The sequence below is a fragment of the Coregonus lavaretus genome (assembly GCF_964263955.1).
Source record: "Coregonus lavaretus genome assembly, chromosome: 14".
In the NCBI taxonomy this organism is placed as follows: domain Eukaryota; kingdom Metazoa; phylum Chordata; class Actinopteri; order Salmoniformes; family Salmonidae; genus Coregonus; species Coregonus lavaretus.
In genome coordinates, this window is record NC_140001.1 from 37,638,800 (window position 1) to 37,657,231 (window position 18,432).

The 18,432-nt window shown below is 42.4% G+C and overlaps 2 protein-coding genes across 8 annotated transcripts in view; both read left to right on the plus strand.

Moving 5' to 3' along the window:
* Positions 1 to 101: 101 nt before the first annotated feature.
* Positions 102 to 10,286, plus strand: LOC311141755 (large ribosomal subunit protein mL41-like). Of its 2 annotated transcripts, none has more exons than XM_084177192.1 (2): positions 102 to 140; positions 9,635 to 10,286. In XM_084177192.1, the coding sequence occupies exon 2, from the start codon at positions 9,673 to 9,675 to the stop codon at positions 10,078 to 10,080; it is 408 nt and encodes a 135-aa protein (XP_084033318.1). In that variant the 5' UTR covers positions 102 to 140; positions 9,635 to 9,672; the 3' UTR covers positions 10,081 to 10,286. The 2 variants fall into 2 exon arrangements, with proteins under 2 accessions (XP_084033318.1, XP_084033319.1); XM_084177193.1 differs by lacking the exon at positions 102 to 140 and adding an exon at positions 8,984 to 9,214.
* A 7,783-nt stretch (positions 10,287 to 18,069) lies between these two features.
* Positions 18,070 to 18,432, plus strand: part of LOC311141757 (17-beta-hydroxysteroid dehydrogenase type 3-like) — a 39,068-nt gene continuing 38,705 nt past the window's right edge. For 2 of the 6 annotated variants that reach the window (XM_084177195.1, XM_084177196.1), the window contains exon 1: positions 18,114 to 18,344. In XM_084177195.1, the coding sequence (XP_084033321.1) occupies positions 18,203 to 18,344 (142 nt within the window). In that variant the 5' untranslated portion in view covers positions 18,114 to 18,202. Of the gene's footprint in view, positions 18,345 to 18,432 lie in introns of all 6 variants that reach the window. The other 4 variants (XM_084177199.1, XM_084177200.1, XM_084177197.1 and 1 more) reach the window with 3 other exon arrangements.

An 18,432-nucleotide genomic window follows, 5' to 3' on the forward strand; every position in this document is an offset into this window, starting at 1 on the left:
TATGCGATGTCTTTCATGACTCACTGCCAGTATCTGGAATTCCAATTGGCTACCACTGACTGAATCAAACCAATCACAAAACGTTTTATTCTGACGTCGGGGTCTTCGAGTGCGTCTATTTTCCAGTGAGTGTTTTCAAGGTGAGTGTAGCAATAGATTTTCCACATATTATCACTAAAGTGATATTAATCGTCATGTAGTGCTTACCGTGCTTTCTACTCAAATGTGAATCTACTTCAACAATGTCCGTACAGCTATTTAGAAACCGAGAGTCAGAGTGTGTTGTTGACCCATGTGTTTTGCTAGCAAACATTGTAGAGAACAATGTCCAGACGTTTTTCTCAATTAATATCTTCAGGTTGCTAGAATTACAAAATGGAACGTGTTAATGTGTGTCATGTTTACAACAATGATGTATATAAACCCTGGATTGTTGATGCTATGTATTGGCCAGTGAGAGGCTTTGAAGCTACCGGGCGGCATTTTGGCATTAGAAGAAGCCCATGTTGAAGCCAATGTAATTCTACAGTATTTCAATTAAAGTGGCAATATGTAACTTTTTGGGCGACCTGACCAATTTCACATAGAAATGTGAGTCATAGATCTATCATTCTATTTGAAAGCAAGTCTAAGAAGCTGTCTATGTGCACTGTTTCTATGCTTCCAGTTGTTAAGTTTTGTTTTTGCGTCTTTTACTATTGGTTTTGTACACCGGCTTCAAACAGCTGAAACAACAATATTGTTGGTTATGGAAACTATTTTTCACATCGGTTTAGATGGTACAATGATTCTCTACACTATACTAGTTTATTTTGTCACATAAACTGAAATTAGGTAAACTATTAGAATTTAAACAACCAGGAAATGGCGGCGTGCTTTCGGCATAGTTCAAATGTTAAGTATTTTTTGTTGTTGTAGTGGGGACAGTAACATTAGAACTTTAAAAACAATTATACTTTAAGGAAAATGTTTTTATATATTATTTGTTTTGCTCGCATAATATAACTTAAAAGTATGCATTAAGGTATATGTAATAGAATAAACGTGGCAAAAACAAATGTACAGCTTCCAAAATATTGTTTTACTATAGTGGGGAAGTGCCAAGATGGAGGTGTGGTGGCTTCAAAACAGTGCCCCCTGTTCGTACGTGATCTAGTGTACAGTTGAAGTCGGAAGTTTACATACACTTTAGCCAAATACATTTAAACTACATTTTCACAATTCCTTACATTTAATCCTAGTAAAAATGTCCTGTCTTAGGTCAGTTAGGATCACCACTTTATTTTAAGAATGTGAAATGTCAGAATAATAGTAGAGAGAATGATTTATTTGAGCTTTTATTTCTTTCATCACATTCCCAGTGGGTCAGAAGTTTACATAAGCTCAATTAGTATTTGGTAGCATTGCCTTTTAAATTGTTTAATTGGGTCAAACGTTTCGGGGAGCCTTCCACAAGCTTCCCACAATAAGTTGGGTGAATTTTGGCCCATTCCTCCTGACAGAGCTGGTGTAACTGAGTCAGGTTTGTAGGCCTCCTTGCTCGCACATGCTTTTTCAGTTCTGCCCACACATTTTCTATAGGATTGAGGTCGGGGATTTGTGATGGCCACTCCAATACCTTGACTTTGTTTTCCTTCAAACATAACAATGGTCATTATGGCCAAACAGTTCTATTTTTGTTTCATCAGACCAGAGGACATTTCTCCAAAAAGTACGATCTTTGTCCCCATGTGCGGTTGCAAACCGTAGTCTGCCTTTTTTATGGCGGTTTTGGAGTAGTGGCTTTTTCCTTGCTGAGGGGCCTTTCAGGTTATGTCGATATAGGACTTATTTTACTGTGGATATAGATACTTCTGTACCTGTTTCCTCCAGCATCTTCACAAGGTCCTTTGCTGTTGTTCTGGGATTGATTTGCACTTTTCGCACCAAAGTACATTCATCTCTAGGAGACAGAACGCGTCTCCTTCCTGAGCGGTACGACGGCTGCGTGGTCCCATGGTGTTTATACTTGTGTACTATTGTTTGTACAGATGAACGTGGTACCTTCAGGCATTTGGAAATTGCTCCCAAGGATGAACCAGACTTGTGGAGGTCTACAGTTATTTTTTTGAGGTCTTGGCTGATTTATTTAGATTTTCCCATGATGTCAAGCAAAGAGGCACTGAGTTTGAAGGTAGGCCTTGAAATACATCCACAGGTACACCTCCAATTGACTCAAATGATGTCAATTAGCCTATCAAAAGCTTCTAATGCCATGACATCATTTTCTGGAATTTTCCAAGCAGTTTAAAGGCACAGTCAATTTAGTGTATGTAAACTTCTGATACAGTGAATTATAAGTGAAATAATCTGTCTGTAAACAATTGTTGGAAAGATTACTTGTGTAAGTAAGTAAACCGATTTGCCAAAACTATAGTTTGTTAAAAATAAATTTGTGGAGTGGTTGAAAAATGAGTTTTAATGACTCCAACCTAAGTTTATGTAAACTTCCGACTTTACATTTACGTCATTTAGCAGACGCTCTTATCCAGAGCGACTTACAAATTGGTGCATTCACCTTATGGGGGGGGGGGGGGGTTGGGGTAAGGGGGGGGTTGAAGGATTACTTTATCCTATCCCAGGTATTCCTTAAAGAGGTGGGGTTTCAAATGTCTCCGGAAGGTGGTGAGTGACTCCGCTGTCCTGGCGTCGTGAGGGAGCTTGTTCCACCATTGGGGTGCCAGAGCAGCGAACAGTTTTGACTGGGCTGAGCGGGAACTATGCTTCCGCAGAGGAAGGGGAGCCAGCAGGCCAGAGGTGGATGAACGCAATGCCCTCGTTTGGGTGTAGGGACTGATCAGAGCCTGAAGGTACGGAGGTGCCGTTCCCCTCACAGCTCCATAGGCAAGCACCATGGTCTTGTAACAGATGCGAGCTTCAACTGGAAGCCAGTGGAGTGTGCGGAGGAGCGGGGTGACGTGAGAGAAGTTGGGAAGGTTGAACACCAGGCGGGCTGCGGCATTCTGGATGAGTTGTAGGGGTTTAATGGCACAGGCAGGGAGCCCAGCCAACAGCGAGTTGCAGTAATCCAGACGGGAGATGACAAGTGCCTGGATTAGGACCTGTGCCGCTTCCTGTGTAAGGCAGGGTCGTACTCTCCGAATGTTGTAGAGCATGAACCTACAGGATCGGGTCACCGCCTTGATGTTAGCGGAGAACGACAGGGTGTTGTCCAGGGTCACGCCAAGGCTCTTCACACTCTGGGAGGAGGACACAACGGTGTTGTCAACCGTGATGGCGAGATCATGGAACGGGCAGTCCTTCCCCGGGAGGAAGAGCAGCTCAACTGTATATATAAATCATTGGTTTACAAGCAGGATTACATTAGGATCGTTAGCTAGCTAAGCTATAGCTACTTCAATCAAATCACATTTTATTGGTCACATGCACGTGTTTAGCAGATGTTATTGCGGGTGTAGCGAAATGCTTGTGTTTCTAGCTCAGACAGTGCAATGATATCTAACAAGTAATATCTAACAATTTCACAACATATACCCAAAACACACAAATCTAAGTAAAGCAATGGAATTAAGAATATATTCACTAGCACATTAGAGGCTGCTGCCTATATACATAGACTATAAATCACTGGCCACTTTTTAATAATGTTTACATATCTGCATTACTCATCTCATATGTACAGTTGAAGTCGGAAGTTTACTCACACTTAGGTTGGAGTCATTAAAAATCATTTTTCAACCACTCCACACATTTCTTGTTAATAATAATAATAATAGTTGTTAACAAACTATAGTTTTGGCAAGTCGGTTAGGACATTGTGCATGACACAAGTCATTTTTCCAACAATTGTTTACAGACAGATTATTTCACTTATAATTCACTGTATCACAATTCCAGTGGGTCAGAAGTTTACATACACTAAGTTGACTGTGCCTATAAACTGCTTGGAAAATTCCAGAAAATGATGTATATGCTTTAGAAGCTTCTGATAGGTTAATTGACATCATTTGAGTCAATTGGAGGTGTACCTGTGGATGTACAGTGGGGGGAAAAAAGTATTTAGTCAGCCACCAATTGTGCAAGTTCTCCCACTTAAAAAGATGAGAGGCCTGTAATTTTCATCATAGGTACACATCAACTATGACAGACAAAATAAGAAAAAGAAATCCAGAAAATCACATTGTAGGATTTTTAATGAATTTATTTGCAAATTATGGTGGAAAATAAGTATTTGGTCAATAACAAAAGTTTCTCAATACTTTGTTAAATACCCTTTGTTGGCAATGACACAGGTGAAACGTTTTCTGTAAGTCTTCACAAGGTTTTCACACACTGTTGCCTGTATTTTGGCCCATTCCTCCATGCAGATCTCCTCTAGAGCAGTGATGTTTTGGGGCTGTCGCTGGGCAACACGGACTTTCAACTCCCTCCAAAGATTTTCTATGGGGTTGAGATCTGGAGACTGGCTAGGCCACTCCAGGACCTTGAAATGCTTCTTACGAAGCCACTCCTTCGTTGCCCGGGCGGTGTGTTTGGGATCATTGTCATGCTGAAAGACCCAGCCACGTTTCATCTTCAATGCCCTTGCTGATGGAAGGAGGTTTTCACTCAAAATCTCACGATACATGGCCCCATTCATTCTTTCCTTTACACGGATCAGTCGTCCTGGTCCCTTTGCAGAAAAACAGCCCCAAAGCATGATGTTTCCACCCCCATGCTTCACAGTAGGTATGGTGTTCTTTAGATGCAACTCAGCATTCTTTGTCCTCCAAACACGACGAGTTGAGTTTTTACCAAAAAGTTCTATTTTGGTTTCATCTGACCATATGACATTCTCCCAATCCTCTTCTGGATCATCCAAATGCACTCTAGCAAACTTCAGACGGGCCTGGACATGTACTGGCTTAAGCAGGGGGACACGTCTGGCACTGCAGGATTTGAGTCCCTGGCGGCGTAGTGTGTTACTGATGGTAGGCTTTGTTACTTTGGTCCCAGCTCTCTGCAGGTCATTCACTAGGTCCCCCCGTGTGGTTCTGGGATTTTTGCTCACCGTTCTTGTGATCATTTTGACCCCACGGGGTGAGATCTTGCGTGGAGCCCCAGATCGAGGGAGATTATCAGTGGTCTTGTATGTCTTCTATTTCCTAATAATTGCTCCCACAGTTGATTTCTTCAAACCAAGCTGCTTACCTATTGCAGATTCAGTCTTCCCAGCCTGGTGCAGGTCTACAATTTTGTTTCTGGTGTCCTTTGACAGCTCTTTGGTCTTGGCCATAGTGGAGTTTGGAGTGTGACTGTTTGAGGTTGTGGACAGGTGTCTTTTATACTGATAACAAGTTCAAACAGGTGCCATTAATACAGGTAACGAGTGGAGGACAGAGAAGCCTCTTAAAGAAGAAGTTACAGGTCTGTGAGAGCCAGAAATCTTGCTTGTTTGTAGGTGACCAAATACTTATTTTCCACCATCATTTGCAAATAAATTCATAAAAAATCCTACAATGTGATTTTCTGTCATAGTTGACGTGTACCTATGATGAAAATTACAGGCCTCTCTCATCTTTTTAAGTGGGAGAACTTGCACAATTGGTGGCTGACTAAATACTTTTTTCCCCCACTGTATTTCAAGGCCTACCTTCAAACTCAGTGCCTCTTTGCTTGACATCATGGGAAAATCAAAAGAAATCAGCCAAGACCTCAGAAAAAGAATTGTAGACCTCCACAAGTCTGGTTCATCCTTGGGAGCAATTTCCAAACGCCTGAAGGTACCACGTTCATCTGTACAAACAATAGTACACAAGTACAAACACCATGGGACCACGCAGCCATCATACCGCTCAGGAAGGAGACGCGTTCTATCTCCTAGAGATGAACGTACTTTGGTGCAAAAAGTGCAAATCAATCCCAGAACAACAGCAAAGGACCTTGTGAAGATGCTGGAGGAAACAGGTACAAAAGTATCTATATCAACAGTAAAACGAGTCCTATATCGACATAACCTGAAAGGCCGCTCAGCAACTCCTCCAAAACCGCCATAAAAAAGCCAGACTACGGTTTGCAACTGCACATGGGGACAAAGATTGTACTTTTTGGAGAAATGTCCTCTGGTCTGATGAAACAAAAATAGAGCTGTTTGGCCATAATGACCATTGTTATGTTTGGAGGAAAAAGGGGGACGCTTGCAAGCCGAAGAACACCATCCCAACCGTGAAGCACGGGGGTGGCAGCATCATGCTGTGGGGGTGCTTTGCTGCAGGTGGGACTGGTGCACTTCACAAAATAGATGGCATCATGAGGAAGGAAAATGATGTGGATATATTGAAGCAGCATCTCAAGACATCAGTCAGGAAGTTAAAGCTTGGTCGCAAATGGGTCTTCCAAATGGACAATGACCCAAAGCATACTTCCAAAGTTGTGTCAAAATGGCTTAAGGACAACAAAGTCAAGGTATTGGAGTGACCATCACAAAGCCCTGACCTCAATCCTATAGAAAAGTTGTGGGCAGATTTCAAAAAGCGTGTGCGAGCAAGGATGCCTACAAATCTGACTGTTACACCAGCTCTGTTAGGAGGAATGTGCCAAAATCCACCCAACTTATTGTGGGAAGCTTGTGGAAGGCTACCCGAAACGTTTGACCCAAGTTAAACAATTTTAAAGGCAATGCTACCAAATACTAATTGAGTGTATGTAAACTTCTGACCCACTGGGAATGTGATGAAAGAAATAAAAGATGAAAGACATAATTCTCTCTACTATTATTCTGACATTTCACATTCTTAAAATAAAGTGGTGATCCTAACTGACCCAAGACAGGGAATTTTTACTAGGATTAAATGTCTGGAATTGTGAAAAACTGAGTTTAATTGTATTTGGCTAAGGTGTATGTAAACTTCTGACTTCAACTGTATATACTGTATTCTATACTATTCTACTGTATCTCAGTCCATGCCGCTCTAACATCGCTTGTCCATATACAGTAGGGAGAACAAGTATTTGATACACTGCCGATTTTGCAGGTTTTCCTACATACAAAGCATGTAGAGGTCTGTAATTTTTATCATATATATATATATATATATACACTTCAACTGTGAGAGACGGAATCTAAAACAAAAATCCAGAAAATCACATTGTATGATTTTTAAGTAATTCATTTGCATTTTATTGCATGACATAAGTATTTGATACATCAGAAAAGCAGAACTTAATATTTGGTACAGAAACCTTTGTTTGCAATTACAGAGATCATACATTTCCTGTAGGTCTTGACCAGGTTTGCACACACTGCAGCAGGGATTTTGGCCCACTCCTCCATACAGACCTTCTCCAGATCCTTCAGGTTTCGGGGCTGTCGCTGGGCAATACGGACTTTCAGCTCCCTCCAAAGATTTTCTATTGGGTTCAGGTCTGGAGACTGGCTAGGCCACTCCAGGACCTTGAGATGCTTCTTACGGAGCCACTCCTTAGTTGCCCTGGCTGTGTGTTTCGGGTCGTTGTCATGCTGGAAGACCCAGCCACGACCCATCTTCAATGCTCTTACTGAGGGAAGGAGGTTGTTGGCCAAGATCTCACGATACATGGCCCCATCCATCCTCCCTCAATACGGTGCAGTCGTCCTGTCCCCTTTGCAGAAAAGCATCCCCAAAGAATGATGTTTCCACCTCCATGCTTCACGGTTGGGATGGTGTTTTTTTTTTTTTTGTCTTTTTAGCAGACGCTCTTATCCAGAGCGATTTACAGTTAGTGAATACATATTTTTTTTACACTGGCCCCCCGTGGGAATCGAACCCACAACCCTGGCGTTGCAAACGCCATGCTCTATCAACTGAGCTAAATCCCTGCCGGCCATTCCCTCCCCTACCCTGGACGACGCTGGGCCAATTGTGCGCCGCCCATGAGTCTCCCGGTTGCGGCCGGCTGCGACAGAGCCTGGATTCGAACCAGGATCTCTGCGATGCAGTGCCTTAGACCACTGCGCCACTCAGGAGTGTTCTTGGGGTTGTACTCATCCTTCTTCTTCCTCCAAACACGGCGAGTGGAATATAGACCAAAAAGCTCTATTTTTGTCTCATCAGACCACATGACCTTCTCCCATTCCTCCTCTGGATCATCTAGATGATCATTGGCAAACTTCAGACGGGCCTGGACATGCGCTGGCTTGAGCAGGTGGACCTTGCGTGCGCTGCAGGATTTTAATCCATGACGGCGTAGTGTGTTACTAATTGTTTTCTTTGAGACTGTGGTCCCAGCTCTCTTCAGGTCATTGACCAGGTCCTGCCGTGTAGTTCTGGGCTGATCCCTCACCTTCCTCATGATCATTGATGCCCCACGAGGTGAGATCTTGCATGGAGCCCCAGACCGAGAGTGATTGACTGTCATCTTGAACTTCTTCCATTTTCTAATAATTGCGCCAACAGTTGTTGCCTTCTCACCAAGCTGCTTGCCTATTGTCCTGTAGCCCATTCCAGCCTTGTGCAGGTCTACAATTTTATCCCTGATGTCCTTACACAGCTCTCTGGTCTTGGCCATTGTGGAGAGGTTGGAGTCTGTTTGATTGAGTGTGTGGACAGGAGTCTTTTATACAGGTAACGAGTTCAAACAGGTGCAGTTAATACAGGTAATGAGTGGAGAACGGGAGGGCTTCTTAAAGAAAAACTAACAGGTCTGTGAGAGCCGGAATTCTTACTGGTTGGTAGGTGATCAAATACTTATGTCATGCAATAAAATGCAAATTAATTACTTAAACATCATACAATGTGATTTTCTGGATTTTTATTTTAGATTCCGTCTCTCACAGTTGAAGTGTACCTATGATAAAAAATTACAGACCTCTACATGCTTTGTAAGTAGGAAAACCTGCAAAATCGGCAGTGTATCAAATACTTGTTCTCCCCACTGTATGTATATATTCTTAATTCATTCCTTACTTAGATTTGTGTGTATTGGGTATATGTTGTGATATTACTTGTTAGATATTACTGCACTGTCGGAGCTAGAAGCACAAGCATTTCGCTACACCCGCAATAACATCTGCTAAACACGTGTATGTGACCAATATAATTTGATTTGATTTGATTAGAAGACCTCTCCGAGTACCTCTACTCCGCCGGCGTTGTTTTGGGTCGGCCTCTGGAATCAGTTCAATTGCCCTGGGGGGTGCGATAAAAGGATCAGTTTTGTGAAAGTCGTATTCCTGGTTGTAATACTGGTAGTGCTGGTGAGTTACCGCCACTTTGATATCCAATAGTTCTTCCCGGCTGTATGTAATAACCCCCCCAAAATTCTGGCCTAATAACCTAAGAAATAATACATTAAAAAAACTAAATACTGGAAAGTTTCCTAAGAGCTAGAAGCAAGGCAGTCCTCTCTGTTGGGGTCATTTAATCAATTTCTTGCTTGGCTAGCTAACTTATCTAGCAACAGTTTCTCACATTTGGACACAGGGTAGCAAACTGTCAATTGTCAAGATTTCTTCATCCCAGTCTCTTTTACTTAATTCAAACTAATGTGTAAGAACTGATAAAGGTAGGTTCCCAGCAGTGAGGAACTAGCCAACTGAAGTGAGCTTGCTATGTTTAATGTTGTTAGCTACCAGAGTATCAGTTGTAATCTCACCCATTTCATTGACTCCATACAGATTTGCCCAACCGTTTGAGTCCAAAACTCTTTGATGCGATGGGCGTATTGAATGCTCTTCGACGGGGCATTGTGAGAGGAGCCGATCGTATGGCTGAATTCACCAGCAAACGTGGCTCAAGAACTCACTACAAAGGCAGAGGGGCACAGCCAACAGGAGTACTAACCTCCAGCAGAAAATTTGTTCCAGTACAGGCAATGATCCCACAGTTTTTGGTGCCCGACTTGGAGGGATTCAAACTCAAGCCCTACGTGTCCTACCGCACCCCGGCTGGAACGGAGCCCGCTGTCACCCCTGAGGGTCTGTTCTCTGAGGCTGTGGCCCGACAGATCCAGAAAGACTTTGAGGAAGGTTCCTTTGATAAGGAACAGCTGGAGAAATACGGATTTGAGCCCACGCAGGAGGGAAAGTTATTCAAACTATACCCCAAGAACTTTATACAATAAATGGGTCACCCAATCTGATCTATCTGGAACTCTGACTTAGTGTCAAGGATCATTAACTTATTTTGTTTGTGTTGGGAGGTCAAGTGGTTGCTAACAATTTGAGACCGTTGAGCTGATCGTGTGTTACTGAACCCTGGTGTATTGTGAATGTGCTTGCTGAAAGTACTAGTATATGGTATTCTAATTAAAACAAATGTATATATGGAGTTTTACTACTTTCTTTATTATTATTATGACATTTTTTTTAAACGATCAATACACATGTTGGATACAGGTTAGGATTTAGTTTGGGTTTTGCACTAAGCAAAATCATTATGGTCAATTGATCATAGTGTGTGTGTGTATATATAAATATATATGAATGATATCCAACTAAGCTTAGATGTCCACCAAATAGGCTGTCACAATGTTAACAGAACAAGAGAAGCCTGGGGATTCAAATACAGTAAATGTGTTGTTTAAAAATTATAGACAGTGCATTCGGAAAGTATTCAGACCCCTTGACTTTTTCCACATTTTGTTAAGCTACAGCCTTATTCTAAAATGTTAACATTGTGATTTAAATTGTTTTTTTCCCTCATCAATCTACACACAATACCCCATAATGATAAAGCAAAACCGTTTTTTTAGACATCTTTGCAAATGTATAAAAAATACAAAACCTGTCCCGAAGCCACTTCTGCGTTGTCTTGGCTGTGCGCTTAGAGTCGTTGTCCTGTTGGAAGGTGAACCTTCGCCCTAGTCTGAGGTCCTGAGCGCTCTGTACTTTGCTCCGTTCATTTTTCCCTCGAACCTGACTAGTCTCCCAGTCCCTGCCGCTGAAAAACATACCCACAGCATTATGCTGCCACCACCATGCTTCACCGTAGGGATGGTGCCAGGTTTCCTCCAGACGTGACGCTTGGCATTCAGGCCAAAAAGTTAAATCTGGGTTTCATCAGACCAGAGAATCTTGTTTCTCATGGTCTGAGAGTCCTTTAGGTGCCTTTTGGCAAACTCCAAGCGGGCTGTCATGTGCCTTTTACTGAGGAGTGGCTTCTGTCTGGCCACTACCATAAAGGCCTGATTTGGTGGAGTGCTGCAGAGATGGTTGTCCTTCTGGAAGGTTCTCCCATCTCCACAGAGGAACTCTGGAGCTCTGTCAGAGTGACCATCGGGTTCTTGGTCACCTGCCTGACCAAGGACCTCCCCCGATTGCTCAGTTTGGCCGAGCGGCCAGCTCTAGGAAGAGTCTTGGTGGTTCCAAACTTCTTCTATTTAAGAATGATGCAGGCCAACTATGTTCTTGGGGATTTTCTAAATGTTTTGATACCCTTCCCCAGATCTGTGCCTCGACATAATCCTGTCTCAAAGTTCTACAGACAATTCCTTTGACCTCATGGCTTGATTTTTGCCCTGGCGTGCAGTGTCAACTGTGGGACCTTATATAGACAGGTGTGTGCCTTTCCAAATCATGTCCAATCAATTGAATTTACCACAGGTGGACTCCAATCAAGTTGTAGAAACATATCAACGATGATCAATGGAAACAGGATGCACCTGAACTCAATTTCAAGTCTCATAGCAAAGGGTCTGAATACTTATGTAAATAAGGTATTTCTGTTTTGTTTGTTATACATTTGCAAAAATGTCTAAAAACTTGTTCTTGCTTTGTCATTATGGGGTATTGTGTGTAGATTAATGAGGGGAAAATTTGTATTTAATCCATTTTAGAATAAGCCTGTAACATAACAAAAATTTGGAAAAGGGGAATTGGTCTGAATACTTTCCGAATGCGCTGTACATGAAAGTACATACAAGTGGATTTAACAAATGCTTTTCCTGGAACATAATTTCTGAGCACAACAGTTGTAACAATTCCATGATGCACTTGTCAGGGAAGCATAAGTTAAAGGGATAGTTAACTCCAAAAAAACATATTTTAGTATTTTGTTCATTAGTCCATTGTTGATGTGGTCCCCAACAATGGGGACATGTCAGAAGTAAAGTTTTCAAGATATAGCACTTTCAGTAAAAATCAACAAATGTGATGGTTTTTCATCATTCTTTTTGCTTTTTACTGAAAGTGCTCAATCTTGAAGATTTGAATGTTTCTTCAAAAAAGCTAAACAAATTATAAAATTGGTGCTGGTTGTTTTTTAGTTTTTTTTTTTACATTCAAATAAGCGAGGCAGGTACAGTCGTGTGAAATCTTCTGTCTCTGCCTCCAGAGGGGTATACTACAATGTGGGATCAATGAGTTAACCAGCTAACTTGAATAAATATTCTGAAATAACTTTTTATTTTTTGGAAAGACTAACTCTAAATGGGCCTGGTCTAATTGACCCAACAACCAAAACCACATACAGTGCCTTCAAAGTATTCAGACCCCTTGACTAAGTCCACATTTTATTGCCTTACAGCCTAAATTAAAGATTAATGTATCACCCATCTACACACAATACCCCATAATGAGAAAGTGAAAATATGTTTTTAGAAATGTTTGCAGATGTATTGAAAATGAAATGCAGAACTAATTTACATAAGTATTCACACCCGAGTCACTACTTTATAGAAGCACCTTTGGTCTTTCTGGGTAAGTCTAAGAGCTTTCCACACCTGGATCGTGCAACATTTGCCCATTTTGTTCTTTTCAAAATTCTTCAAGTGCTGTCAAATTGGTTGTTGATAATTGCTAGACAACCATTTTCATTTCTTGGTAAGCAACTCCAGTGTAGATTTGGCCTTGTTTTAGGTTATTGTCCTGCTGAAAGGTGAATGAATCTCCTAATCTGTGATGGAAAACAGACTGAACCAGGTTTTCCTGTAGGATTTTGCCTGTGCTTAGCTCCATTCCGTTTCTTTTGTTATCCTTAACGATTACAAGCATACCCATAACATGATGCAGCCACCAATGTGCTTGATAATATGGAGAGTGGAACTCAGTAATGTGTTGTATTGGATTTGCCCCAAACATAACACTTTGTATTCAGGACAAAAAGTGAATTGCTTTGCCACATTTTTTACAGTATTACTTTAGTGCGTTGTTGCAAACAGGAAGAATGTTTTGGAATATGTTTATTCTGTACAGGTTTCTTTCTTTTCACTCTGTCAGTTAGGATAGTATTGTGGAGTAACTACAATGTTGTTGATCCATCCTCAGTTTTCTCCTATCGCAGCCATGAAACTCTGTAACTGTTTTAAAGTCACCATTGGCCTCGTGAAATCCCTGAGCGGTTTCCTTCCTCTCTGGCAACTGAGTTAGGAAGGACGCCTGTATCTTTGTACAGTGAGGGAAAAAAAGTATTTGATCCCCTGCTGATTTTGTACATTTGCCCACTGACAAAGACATGATCAGTCTATAATTTTAATGGTAGGTTTATTTGAACAGTGAGAAACAGAATAATCCAAAAAAAATCCAGAAAAATGCATGTCAAAAATGTTATAAATTGATTTGCATTTTAATGAGGGAAATAAGTATTTGACCCCTCTGCAAAACATGACTTAGTACTTGGTGGCAAAACCCTTGTTGGCAAAACCCTTGTTGGCAATCACAGAGGTCAGACGTTTCTTGTAGTTGGCCACCAGGTTTGCACACATCTCAGGAGGGATTTTGTCCCACTCCTCTTTGCAGATCTTCTCCAAGTCATTAAGGTTTCGAGGCTGACGTTTGGCAACTCGAACCTTCAGCTCCCTCCACAGATTTTCTATGGGATTAAGGTCTGGAGACTGGCTATGCCACTCCAGGACCTTAATGAGCCTCTTCTTGAGCCACTCCTTTGTTGTCTTGGCCGTGTGTTTTGGGTCATTGTCATGCTGGAATACCCATCCACGACCCATTTTCAATGCCCTGGCTGAGGGGAAGGAGGTTCTCACCCAGGATTTGACAGTACATGGCCCCGTCCATCGTCCCTTTAATGCGGTGAAGTTATCCTGTCCCCTTAGCAGAAAAACACCCCCAAAGCATAATGTTTCCACCTCCATGTTTGACGGTGGGGATGGTGTTCTTGGGGTCATAGGCAGCATTCCTCCTCCTCCAAACATGGCGAGTTGAGTTGATGCCAAAGAGCTCGATTTTGGTCTCATCTGACCACAACACTTTCACCCAGTTCTCCTCTGAATCATTCAGATGTTCATTGGCAAACTTCAGACAGGCCTGTATATGTGCTTTCTTGAGCAGTGTGTTACCAATTGTTTTCTTGGTGATTATGGTCCCAGCTGCCTTGAGATCATTGACAAGATCCTCCCATGTAGTTCTGGGCTGATTCCTCACCGTTCTCATGATCATTGCAACTCCACGAGGTGAGATCTTGCATGGAGCCCCAGGCCGAGGGAGATTGACAGTTATTTTGTGTTTCTTCCATTTGCGAATAATCACACCAAATGTTGTCACCTTCTCACCAAGCTGCTTGGCGATGGTCTTGTAGCCCATTCCAGCCTTGTGTAGGTCTACAATGTTGTCCCTGACATCCTTGGAGAGCTCTTTGGTCTTGGCCATGGTGGAGAGTTTGGAATCTGATTGATTGATTGATTGCTTCTGTGGACAAGTGTCTTTTTTTATACAGGTAACAAGCTGAGATTAGGAGCACTCCCTTTAAGAGTGTGCTCCTAATCTCAGCTCGTTACCTGTATTAAAGACACCTGGGAGCCAGAAATCTTTCTGATTGAGAGGGGGTCAAATACTTATTTCCCTAATTAAAATGCAAATCAATTTTATAACATTTTTGACATGCGTTTTTCTGGATTTTTTTTGTTGTTATTCTGTCTCACTGTTCAAATAAACCTACCATTAAAATTATAGACTGATCATGTCTTTGTCAGTGGGAAAACGTACAAAATCAGCAGGGGATCAAATACTTTTTTCCCTCACTGTAGTGACTGGGTGTATTGGTACACCATCCAAAGTGTAATTAATAACTTCGCCATGCTCAAAGGTATGTTCACTGTCTGCTTTTTTTACCCATCTACCAATAGGTGCCCTTCTTTGCGAGGCATTGGAAAACCTCCCTGGTCTTTGTGGTTGAATCTTTGTTTGAAATTCACTGCTCGACTGAGGGACCTTACAGATAATTGTATATGTGGGGTACAGAGATGAGGTAGTCATAAAAAAAAAATGTAAACACTTATTGCACACAGTGAGTCCATACAACTTATGTGACTTGTTAAGCAAATTTTTACTTCTGAATTTATTTAGGCTTGCCATAACAAAGGGGTTGAATACTTACTTATTCACAGTGAAGGCTACCTCCTCTGGGGTCCAGTCCCAGCGCCACACATGAAGCATGTGGTCATAGAATGAGCAGCTGGCTATTAGGCAGGACACTGCAGTGCTGTCTTCTGCAGGGTTGGGATAAGGAGGTGGGCCTGCCACAGAGCTAGCAGGTGGCAGGGATAAGCGCTCAGGTATGTAACGTCCTGCGTCATCCTCCAAGGAGGTGTCGAAGCTGGTAGCTGGAGATTCATACCGAATTCTCAGGGCTCTCTGTCTTGGCTCTGTGGTCTACAGACGGGAGCAGGGAGGAGGCTGTTCCAGGGACAAGTGGGACCAATCTGCCCGTAGGCCAGGGAGTTGTGGAGGATGTAGGAGGCTAGGATGGAACATGCTCCTCCGCTTCCCTCTAGAGGAACAAGTGAAAAATACAGGTTTGACACAATGACAAAACATTACCAGCTCTTAAGTTACAGTCAGACTCCCCAGGGCTTGCTGGCCTGGCAGTGAAGGATGTGGTAGTCACAAGTGCTCATGGGTAGGATTCCACTTCAGTCACCACACTACTCCGCCCAGGGCATTCTCACTGAGAGGCTGACGCATGTTCCTCTCATCCCAAAGCAACACCTCCCTGTCAAAGCTACAAATAAAATATCATAGAGCCCTACAAGCTTACTATAGAAGACTTACACTGAGTGTACAAAACATTAAGAACCACCCCCAACCCCCTTTGCCCTCAGAACAGCCTCAATTCGTTGGGTCATGGAGTCTACAAGGTGTCGAGAGAGTTCCACAGGGATGCTGGCCCATGTTGACTGTAATGTTTTCCACAGTTGTGTCAAGATGACTGGATGTCCTTTGAGTGGTGGACCTTGTTTTGATACACACAGGAAACTGTTGAGTGTGAAAAACCCAGCAGTGTTGCAGTTCTTCACACAAACCGGTGCGCCTGGCACCTACTACCATATCCCGTTTAAAGGCACTTAAATATTTTGTCTTGCCCATTCACCCTCTGAATGGCACACATACACAATCCATGTCTCAATTGTCTCAAGGCTTAAAAATCCTTCTTGAACCTTTCTCTTCCCCTTCATCTTCACTGATTGAAGTGGATTTAACGTGACATCAATAAGGAATCATGCTGTTGCTTTCACCTGGATTCACCTGGTCAGTCTGTCATGGAAAGAGCAGGTGTTAATGTTTTGTACACTAGGTGTATAGTTTCCTATAGGAATCCCATAGTGCTTTTTTGTAAGGGAAGTTGCGTTTTGATGAAATAGCATATTTTGTTGCCACCAGCAGCTACCTTTATGAATGAAGATGTGTACAACAATGTTTAACCACAAGATTGGAGATAATGAACAATTTCCCTTTTTAGAAATACTGATATGTGTTTTGCATGTACAGTAATTAGTAGTGCATGTACTTATCATCTTCAGTACAGAGGAGTGTCATTGTTTTATCGTTGTTTTTATATATTTTTTTGCTTACAACATTACATTACAGATGGGCCCATTGCCAAAATGGTCCCTGAAATTGATCCGACACAAGCACACAAACCCCAGCCACTCGGCTTGATCAAGCACTTCCCAACTCAAGTTCTGCCATAGACCTTTGTATTACCTGTGTGGTTCAGGGTGACAAAATGCCACAATATTGACTGTTATCCCTGGATAAAATGGGTCCACAAGGAAAGATCCCAAAATTCAAAGATCTGAATCAACTGTCATATGATGTGATCTGTGTGGGAATGTTGGGTGTGTGAGAGTCAGAATAGATTATTCCCAGATGTTAAGTCACCTGTAAGTTATTTTCTTGTTTGTCTGCTGCATACAAGCACTTGCATATGAGTGTGTTTGTCGCTGTTTTGTCCATTTACTATAGTCTCCTTGATGCATTCTGAAGAAGGCCAGCAGCATACTTTAAAACAGTACAAATAAAGAAGTAAATCTCCCGAGTGGCGCAGTGGTCTAAGGCACTGCATCGCAGTGCTAGCTGTGCCACTAGAGATCCTGGTTCGAATCCAGGCTCTGCTGTAGCCGGCCGCAACCGGGAGACCAATGGGGCGGCGCACAATTGGCCCAGCGTCGTCCAGGGTAGGGGAGGGAATGGCCGGCAGGGAGGTAGCTCAGTTGGTAGAGCATGGCGTTTGCAACGCCAGGGTTGTGGGTTCGATTCCCACGGGGGGCCAGTATGAAAAAAAAAAAAAAGAATAATGTATGCACTAACTGTAAGTCGCTCTGGATAAGAGCGTCTGCTAAATGATGTAAATGTAAATGTAAAGGTCTGTGCCTGTGCACAGCAGTGTTTATTCAATATGCTGGTACAACTGAGTATCCAAAACACATGTAAAACCACACACTTGGAAAGACACCGATCATGATTTAAATTGTAGTTTTTAATATTCCTAGTACAGAATATTGCATCCATTGGACTAGTCTTATTCCTGGCAATCATGACTTTTATTTCTGTGTAACCCATGTCAAAATAGCTCAGATACGGTCCATACCATATGGATAGCTCTAAGGCTTTTTCCAGAAAGTTGTCTTCATTCAGCAAAAGGCAGCTGTTAGGAAATGGATGAGAGACTTTCTACACTAACTCCGAAATCTGAATTTGATACAGAGAGGCAGAGACTACATCTGACAAATTGCATGCATTGTACTAAACTGAAAGGGGAGGTGTATCTTGATTTTGATTTTGTGTGTGTGTGTGTGTGTGTGCGTGTGTGTGCGTGTGTGTGCGTGTGTGTGCGTGTGTGTGTATGGGGAAGTGGCTATGGATTGGCTATTCCCTCTGTCACTCCCCAGAGTGTAAGTCTGGGCTGAGGAATTGTGGTGTGGTCAGAGCAGACAAACATATACTCACACACAGACAGAGTTTGTTGTGGCAGGCAGATAGTCTTAAAGAGCCAGTGGGTCTGCTGTGGATTTAATGGAGCTGTTCTTTGTCTGCCTTGGTGCTGCAGTCGTAGTCTTTTATGGAGTGAAAATGGTCCGATTCGCCAAGATGTTTTATCCCAGAGTTTGGTTTCCGCAGCCAGAGTCCTTCTTTAAATCAATGGGAGAGTGGGCAGGTGAGCTCTGAGTGTGTGTGTGTATGTGTGTTTACCCAGAATAAATAACTGACATGCGCTGAGGTTACATTTCCGATATAAGAAATGT